This window comes from Stegastes partitus, unplaced genomic scaffold (genome assembly GCF_000690725.1).
Source record: "Stegastes partitus isolate 25-593 unplaced genomic scaffold, Stegastes_partitus-1.0.2 Scaffold564, whole genome shotgun sequence".
NCBI classification, from domain to species: Eukaryota; Metazoa; Chordata; class Actinopteri; family Pomacentridae; genus Stegastes; species Stegastes partitus.
The window spans coordinates 173,386-183,027 of record NW_007578295.1 but is presented as its reverse complement, the minus strand read 5'-3'; the positions used below and the strand labels follow the sequence as shown (position 1 = coordinate 183,027).

At 46.8% G+C, this 9,642-nt stretch overlaps 1 protein-coding gene across 1 annotated transcript in view; it reads right to left on the bottom strand.

Moving 5' to 3' along the window:
- The window catches only part of lrrc38a (leucine rich repeat containing 38a), a 10,119-nt gene extending 1,051 nt beyond the window's left edge, over positions 1-9,068 (bottom strand). Inside the window, exon 1 of the mRNA XM_008288554.1 lies at positions 8,441-9,068. Coding sequence (XP_008286776.1) covers positions 8,441-9,068 — 628 coding nt within the window. The remainder of the gene's footprint in view (positions 1-8,440) is intronic.
- Between the last annotated feature and the right edge of the window lie 574 nt (positions 9,069-9,642).

Below are 9,642 nucleotides of genomic sequence, written 5' to 3'. Positions count from 1 at the left end.
ACCATCCTATCAAAAACTAATATCACCTGCACCTCACCTTCCCTGATGGTTTACCATCAGTAGAGCAACAAAATCTGATCTTTGGAATATTTAGTGAATGAAATCAACAAGCAAGATTAGACTTTGCTTTCAACATTGTAAATGACTTTACGATGTTTACCAGCACCTCCACCCAGTCAGAGAGGACAAAGGTGCTCCCTGTTGGACTACAACAACCACGGTGAACAGCTAGTAATAGCAGGACCTCAGCAGTTCTCTGGCCAAGGGCTGACCAAAGACTTTCCTGGGCAACTAGTAGTCGTTCATTGAAGTTATTAGCGGCCTAGTCATCATAAATGTATTGTTAATCAAAGGATTTATGTCTTTCTGGGGCCAGAGTTCCAGAGAAAGAATCTTTTAAGAGGTCTAACGTTGCTAACACTCTGCTTCATCGCACATAAATACAAAACCACAACAAATAAAACAAAGAAAAGTGCACACATAAAACAGCAACACCAGCAACAAGCAGCTTATCCTCAGAAAATGTGTTACAGAATGTAATGACCCAACATTCATACCATTTAACTGCTGCATCAGTGGTCCAGAGGACCGTCAAAGATCCATAAGCCCCTGATCTCTCTGTGCACATAACACTGTTCTTCATGGGTGGTCCCAGGAAGGACCAGGGAGCCCGGTCCAGGTCTGTACCAGCCACACCGTCACAACAAGAATCTGAAGGAAGACGTTCACAACTTTGAAGCACTTTGAAAGCAGAAAGTAAAACATCAAAAGCCTAAAATATACAAACTTGTGCTTGATGAAGCCTCAGAAATAAAGTCGATCAGTCGTCAGAAAGCAGATTTCATTCACTGACATGCTGATGTTTATGCTTCAGTGAATGTGGCGCCGCTACAGCTCACCTGGTGGAGCTGGCGGCCCGTTCACAGGGCTGGAGACCCAAACGCAGCGGTCATGGGTTTGAGTCCGGCTCAGGACCCTTTGCTGCAGGTCCTCTCCCCTACTCTCTGTCCTGTCTAATAAAGCTAAAAAAGGCCAAACATGTTTCAGTGAATGTTCCTATCATGTCAGAGTGCCATGAACGCAGCATCAGACGACCATAAACATCACTAAAGCTGACGGAGGTGCACAAACACAGACCTCAAACCGGGAACAGGGGATGGAGCTTAGTTTTCTCTTTCCTTTGACTTAAATACAAACCTGGAGAATCAGACAGCAGGAGGCTCCACATCAGCGTCTCCACAGGGAAACAGCTGCATGTGTTCATGTACACCACAACACAGCCTTACCTCCATCACTTATAGTTCTGAACAACATGAGGACAGCATCCAGAGGATCTAAGGCCAGAAGACATCGTCTACTCCTCTGTACTCCAGTCAGCCAGGAGCTCCATCACAGACCAACACAAGTTTTCTGTAAACTTCTGTTCCTGAAGGCCAACCAGTTAAATATCAACTGTCCCTGTATCACCTGTGCTCATCACTTCAGTCTCATGCTGACAGATTTTCAACTAGCCTACGATCTCCAGCAGCATGATGGACCTCAGCCCATGTGACCCACCATGAGTCTGAAGCTGCCCTCGCCTGTGTCTGATGTTTGTGTCTCTGTTTGCCTGAGTGGGAATTTCATGTCACTTCTTGTTATCTCCTGCTTTCTAATGGTATTTACTAACCTTACGTGTCTCTTGTGGTTTTGCTTCTTCCTTCCCTTGGTGACTGTCTGCTCTGCTCTCATTAGTTTCACCTGTGTCTTCTTGTCCTATCAGGTCTCTGTGGGTTTCTGTCTGTGCAGTGGGGGGGTGCTTTGCTAACTAACGCTGCTCGTGTCCTTCCTCCTCCAGTGACCTGGAAAAGACTTTCCCTCCACCATCATCAGGGATCTTCTAATTACTTGAATGCAACTTGACATGACAAGAAGTGAGGAGAGAGGTGACTTCTCTGGGAGCAGGTGTGTCCTTCACTCAGAACACATGATGCTATGATGAAGAGTTTTCTCCATGTGACTGGACTCAGCCGTCACCAAGCACTGCACATGATCACAAACACACCATCTCCAGTGTGAAGCACGGCGGCGGCAGCATCATGTGTCCTGGAAGGCCTGTAGACCTTTACAGACTGTCTCTAAAGTGCCCTCCTGCAGTAACGGAGACTGAAATTCCAGTCTGCAGTTCAATGACTCAGAGAAGTTCATAAAACATCGTTAACTGTCTGACTACAGCCAAAAAGGAAAACCAAAGTCCAGTAAGCTGAAGTAGGAAGTGGGTCTCTGAGCTGTGATCGATGTGGGTGGACAGTTTGAATGTACTGTCTTTATATTCTCCTCCAGATAAGTTTGGCCAGCCTGATGTTTGTTTCCAGCTGATCATCTGTCAGACTTACATCTTACTGATATTGGCTATTTACTGGTAAGCAAAACTTTTCTTCCAGGTGCGCCGTATCCCTGACGTTCAACACATCACAGCATTTTCTTCCTCACAAAATATTTGCAAACACATTATTTTTCTGAAGACTAATCCAGAGCTATAAATAGTTGTGACTTGGCCTACATTCATCAGGTTGCCATCGACGTGCTCTGAATGAAACCTGATGTCACTCTGTGTCTGTGGCATTAGTCCTCACAGAAACACCACATGTAGGACACGTGACCACATGTGGTTTTTGCACATGTGGAACACGTGACCACATGTGATTTTTCTATGTTATGTGTCAGCATCAGAGATCTGTTTCTGCCCAGTTTGGATCGCTGTGATTTCTATATTTTGTTGCGTGTGTTTAGGATTACTTGTAATCTGGCTGCTGTGTTTTTATCATATTTATTCAGGACCAGGAAGGATGGCATTTGGGCTTTGTGGACAGACACGTGGGTGCAGAGCTCGGCCACAGACTGTACCGGTGCTGTGACAGAGGATCAGGCTGGACATGGCAGAGAAACACACAAGGACATGTTAACTGTGGACATTTAGCCTCAGTGGACTGTCATCTGCAGCTAAGCAGCATTTTATTAGACTTACACTTCTTTTAAGTGCTGCCATGTCTGACAGCACGTCTCCTTTGTTATTACAATAAACCCGACTTTAATGTGAAGGTTCGTGTCCTGTTGGGTTTGTAAGCCTTTGTCTTTGAGTCCGAGGTTCCTGACAACAGCCTGTCAGCTGGAGAAGGAAACCCTTCCATTGGAAAATGAATTCCTCACTAATGCTAACATGAGATTTTTCTTTGAATAGGAATTGGCTATTCATCGGTAGGCCCTGGTTCTGTATGATGGGTCTGGTCACAGGGATGGTTGCTAACATGTTAGCGTATTAACTGTATAAGGTGATAAGATGCCAGTTTATGCTTAAATCTTAATCTAAAATTAAGTGGCCAAAAACTCTAATCATGCAGGTTTACTGTCATTTTCTATTTTGCTTTAATGATGCATAAACACAAAAAGTGTTGAGTTCAATTAGCACAAACTAGATGACATCACGCTAAGCGCCGTTAAGGCAGCTGGGGCCATTTCTTGCTTTTCCCAGTTGGTATTCCAGTCATGGTCGTACAATGTACAACAGAAGCAAAGGACATCCCTGTACAACATCATTTAAATGTCAAAGGATTAAAGACTGTATTATGTCTAAATAATCGTACGGTTTCTAAGCTCGGTTATTAGCCAGACGATCCCCGGCTCGCGGGACACAGCAAGATCAGTAATCAACTAAAAATCACTCAGAGTTGCAGCATCAGTGTAAATGTATAAATGAACGTTGCCCACTGCTGGTTATGAAAGACAGACTTGGCACATGGTTCAGACAGTGAAGGACAGGCAGACCATCCACCTCCACAGAGAGCAGACGACACTTTTCTACAGAACGGGAAAGAAGCCTGATAATGATTAGGAGCACATTTTTTGGTCAGACGAGATCAAGGTACATTTGCTTGGCTCAGATAGGATCCAGCATGTTGGGCATGAACCTTTCCAAGGCGACCAAAGCACATGCATAGTCCAGACAGTGAACTATGGATGTGGGAGTGGGACGATGGGGCTGCATGTACAGATGACACCACCACTCAGTGGACGTACTGAAATACTGGCCGACAACATGATTTAGTCCCAGACACTCTGCAGAACATGCAGCATGATAACCATCCAAAGCACGCTGCCAAATCAGGATTTTTGAGGTATTTTAAAGAAAAAGGTCGAGCAGCACAACCTCTCCAGCACAGAGCAACTGAAACACATTGTCCTGAGGAATGACCGAACATCTCACAAGAAATGATGCAACAGAACTTCTCCCACCGCTGAGGATTCAGTCTGTCAAGAGTGAAGCTGGAATCTGCAAGTACTGAAAAAACAAAAGACTTGACTGTCAGTAATGGAAGGTGTCCTGAGCTTTGGCTGCAGGCTTTGCCCTCATGAAACACATCCTGCTGTTAGAAGTTGTGCAATTAATGCAGGTTTTGTGTCCTTTGACGTCATATATGTGCAGCCCTGAAGTACATTTACATTTTTAAGGGAGACAAGCATTCCTGCATCACTGAGCCTCCTGTGTGGGTTTCATGGGTCATTAACAGAAATCTATACTGATCTGATCTTGTTCAGTCCCATTGGATTAAGCTTCAGTCAGTGCTGAATGGGGCTGCAGGTGGATCAGTGGTTAGCACCGTGGCCTCACAGCTAGAAGGTCTCCGGTTGGTGTCCCGGTGAGGACACCCGGGATCTTCCTGCGTGGAGTCTCCATGTTCTCCCCGTGCAGCGTGGGTTCTCTCCGGGTTCTCCGGCTTCCTCCCACAGTCCACAAACATGCTGAGGTTAATTGGTGATTGTAAATTGTCCGTAGGTGTGAATGTGAGTGTGCTTGGTTGTCTGTCTCTAAGTGTAGCCCTGTGATAGACTGGTTACCTGTCCAGGTGAACCTGCCTTCACCCTGAGTCAGCTGGGATAGACTCCAGCCCCCCATGACCCTAGTGAGGATGAAGGTGTAGAGATGATGGATGGATGGATCCTGCTTGATGAGAACCTGTCCTTTAAATTGCACATCGATTAACTTGTCTCTCAGCTGAAACTGAAACTTTTATAGAAATAAGTCGTGTTTTTCTTTGCAAGTCAGAAAACATTTGATCACCACAACAGTTTTCACTCTTGTTGGACTACAGAGAGCTGCTTTTCATGAATGAACACTTTTTTAAGTTGTTTGTTTTTGGCCTTTGTGCCTTCATTCGACAGGACAGAGAGAGAGAGGAAGTGGGGAGAAGAATGGAGGAAGGACCTGCAGCAAATGGCCATGAGCGGGATTCAAACCCGCGACCGCTGCGTTGGGGACTGCAGCCCCTCTACATGGGACCCCAGCTCAACCAGGTGAGCTGTAGCGGCGCCCCTCCTGGTCAGCTTTTATAGAAACTGGATTCTGTATATCATGTACATCACTGTCCCTCATACGCCGTCGCACATTGTCCATCTGTGTGTGCTCGTACACTCTCTTATTTACAAAGCTATTCTTGGACTTCTGCCTTCATATTTGTGCCTACACGTGTAGAAACCTCAGCCGACATGGCCTGCGCTCTCAGGACATCAGACAGTTGCAGGTCCGAGGGTCAGAACCGAACTGGGCAAAGAGACCCGTCTTCCTGGAATGATGTGCAGACGGACCTGAGACTGACACGTCTTGTATCTCTGGGGAAATTCAAGACGATTATTAAAGACAGAAACAAGCTCAGCTGGATCCTGTGGCTGCAGCCATGTAATCCTGCTCTGGTTTCTCTGCAGCGTGTGAACTGGGTTTTCTTTGTGTTTCGTGTGGTTGCTGGAATGTGTTTTGTGCTGCCGTCTTGGCCAGGTCACTCTTGAAAAAGAGGTTTTAAATCTCAATGAGTTTTTCTTTTGACCTGGTTAAATAAAGGATACTGATTGATTGACACTGCTGACCAGACTGATGTACAGGTTAGAGACCAGACGGGACATGTGGTTAAACATGACTCATAGCCATAACATAACACCTATACTTTAGAGGTAGAGGCTCTGTGGTCTCTGCCAGCCAGGGTGAATGAACACAGCTCTCTGTTCTAATGCACACTAACACCTCAAAACATTTGGTCCAGTGTGTGCAGAGAGCCACTTCCATGTCATCCTGATTCCTCTGCTGTACCCAGGAGTCACTAGACATCACTGTCAAATGAGTATGTGTCTGTTTCTGCGTGTGAGAGTGTGAGTCACTGTAGGACCAGGAGGGCTTTTCCACATGGAGGGGACTCAGTGACCTCATCGCTTGGTGCTATTCCAGTCACGTGGCGCTACAACAGACAGCCAGACTTCTGCTCACACACACATGCAGGAGACAGCCACATATACAAACAGTCTCCCTGCTGTCTCACACACACACACACACACACACACACACACACACACACCCACCAAGGACAACAAAAACAGAATATCGTACTCTAACACAGACATTGGGAGCGCTGCCACTGAGGTACGTTCATGATCACGTCTGAGCAGCAGCACTGGACAGAACCTCTGCATGTTCATTAGTATGTGCACCACATGCACTCAGACAAAAAGCTGACAGACATACAAATGCATGTGCAGGGTGTCTGTTTCCTGTGAGCAGGACATCTAGACATGAGCAGTTGGTGTCAGTGTTGAAGTGTCATGGCATCCGATGTGCCGTGGCGCTGAATAAGGCATGTTGCTTGTTCACCTTTGACATAACTGATGCAAACAGGAGCCTGTGGTTACGGTGTGTAGGCTGCCTTGCACTCCTCTCTCTGATTCTTATTTAAATCTCAAGACCCGTGATGGTCCAAGTTAAAAAGCAACGCAGCAATGTTTTTACTGACCTAAAGGGTAGAAAGGAAATTGGTGAACTTCCCTGCAAAGTGATGGAGCTTTGATACCAAAATTTAACTTCTAATAACTTGTTTAACTGTAAACTAAATGTTATAATTCATCCTACATCCACCCAACCGGTGGAGGCAGATGGCCGTCCCTCCCTGAGCCTGGTTCTGTCGGAGGTTTTTTTTCCCCTGTGGGGGTTTTCGGTTCCGTCCCACCAGCAGACTGCTGAAGCTTATAGAGAATCCAGATGTTTGGATTGTTGGGTGTTTCTGCCTTTGTGAAGCGCTATGAGATGACTTGTTGTTGTAAATATGCGCTATACAAATAAAACTGAATTGAACTGAATTGAAAATCAATGCAGGCTGATAGATGCTTGACTCTGGGAATGTGTGCACCTGTTGTTGAAATGGCAGCGTGAATAATGAGTAGGGGTATCCTAATCTGATGTCAGCGGTCAGGACTGTGGCTGATCACAGCTTTCTTTTGACTGATTGGTATCGGCACAAACCGAAGCTCCGTCCTTCGCTTCCCTTCGCTGTCAGACGGGAAGGATACGTGTAGAACACTGAGGACGCAGACTTTGAATAGTTTTCTTAATCAACTATTGGGAGCAATATCAGTCAATATTTGGATGACTGATTAGACAAACTGAGCAGAGTGGACTTGTGCTGATGTGCTGTTTCAGGCAGCAGACAGCTGATCTGGGTGGCTCTGTAACCATGGCGACGCTGCTCTGATCAGTGCTGGCTCATCTGGACCACGTGCTGGAGGCCAGCAAGTGTCACACAAGTCTTTGTCATGGTGGCCTGTTGCTAGCTAGACCTCCACAGTGCTCTCTGCTGGTCAACATGGAACTGCAATCACATTGAGTAGTCAGAGGCTCCACCTGGTGGTGCAACCAGGTACTACAGATAATCTATAATAGCTTTTTCTTGCATGAGTGAAGAGACGACAGGTTTCTGCCATTTCTCGGAGCTTGTCCACGTTACATTTCAATGTACAATGAAAAAATAACAATGTTGGTTTAAGTATATACCTCACTATGCTTCAGATACTTCCTCGTCTTTTGGACGGGAAAGTGGAGCACTTCAGAGAGACGAGACTTCATTGACAAAAACCTCAATTCTACTTTGCAGAACACAAGGTTCCCAGATAAATACTGTGCAACTTTGTTGTTTTAACACCAAAAAATAGAAAAATCAGGCAAACTAAGTGACCAAGGAAGCGATAAATGGTCTGCACTTCTATAGCACCTCTAAAAGCGCTTTACAGTGTTTCCCATTCACACACATTCACACAGCAGTGGTGACGGAGCTGCCATGTCAGCTGCTGCCTGCCATCAGGAGCAGCTTCAGGTTCAGTGTCTTGACCAGAGAAACTTTGACATGTAGGAGGATCGAACCCCCATCCTTGTGATTAGAGGACAATCCTCTGAGCTCCAGCCATCAGTTACTGCTGTCAGTGGAGTCTGATCGCCTCAAAAGAGTGCCGAGCCTTTCCCCTCTTCCTCCTGTCAGCTTCTTCAAACTGGGGACATGCCAGTAGTCAGTAATACACTGACTGTGGATCAGTACCTCATACATCCCACTAGAATAATAACAACCATCTCTTCAAGCAGCTTATATCATACCTGTTGGCAGCTTGTGCCGGTTCTCTTTCAGCCATACAAACAGCTTGGAAAAGTGGCAGTTGCAAAGCCAGGGGTTGCCCTCAAGACGCAGCATCCGGAGGGAGGGCAGGGGTTCCAGGACTCTTACATCCAGCACCGTGAGACCATTCCGCTCCAGCTCCAGTTCCCTCAAAGAAGTTAACCCTGTAAAAGCGTCCATGCCTACCATGGTTAGGTAGGGGTTGTTCCCCAGTCGTAGTTTGATCAGACTCCTTGATTCCCCAAATGTCTCAGAAGAGATTTCTGTCAGGTTGTTGCTCCCCAAGTCCAAAAAGACCAGTCTAGAAGATGTGCTCAGAGTCCCTGGCTCAAGCTGGGAGAGGGAGTTATTCCTCAGGTCCAGGTAGACCAGGTCACTGTAAAGGACTAGAAAGTCAGAGGGGATCCAAGGAATCCAGTTATTGGAGAGCAGGAGACGACGAACATCCAGAGGGATGGAGTCTGGAACTCTAGTTAGACCTTGGCCTTTGCAGTCCACAGTGTGGTGGTCTGGACACAAACAGCTGGATGGACAGTTGTGGCCTCGAGTGAGCAAGGTGGAGGAGATCAAGGCAAGGAAAGGCTGCAGCCAGTTAATGCATGGTAACATTGTCAAGGGGACGGCAGTAATAGTCAGGAGATGGGGGTGAGGGGCTATCGACAGTGCATGAACAGGGAGAACAGGGAGACCAACGGATAGATGGGTTAAGATCACAGACGGGGAAGGGGAAGGAAAGGTCAGGAGCTGTAGCCTCAGTGCAGCGCTGGCATTCTTCTGTGCCCTCTGCACTGCAAAGCGAGAACAAACAAAAAAGCCATGGAGCAGCGAGGGAACATCGTATTCCAGGAGATCATGTAACAAGCAGTCTGGATCAAACAGCAGCCTGCTGGCTTTGAGGGGAGAGAGGGAGGAGTAACACAGAGAGTCAGTAGGAGGGGGATGTGAAAGGGGAGCGGATTAGCACCGAGGTAAACACAAGCTAACAAACCAGAGGCGAAGGGGCGGGGCTTGTGGGGTAAGCCACGACACATGTCTGTGTGTACGAGTAGGATCAGCCCTCCTCGCCTCATTAGCGAGCTGCTGAGGTGAAGCTGCTGCCCTCGTCATCGGTCGAGCAGAACCACAGAACTGTCACTCAGTAAAAGCGTTTTGGTGCTGTTTTGGTGTTCAGGCTCTGCTTCAC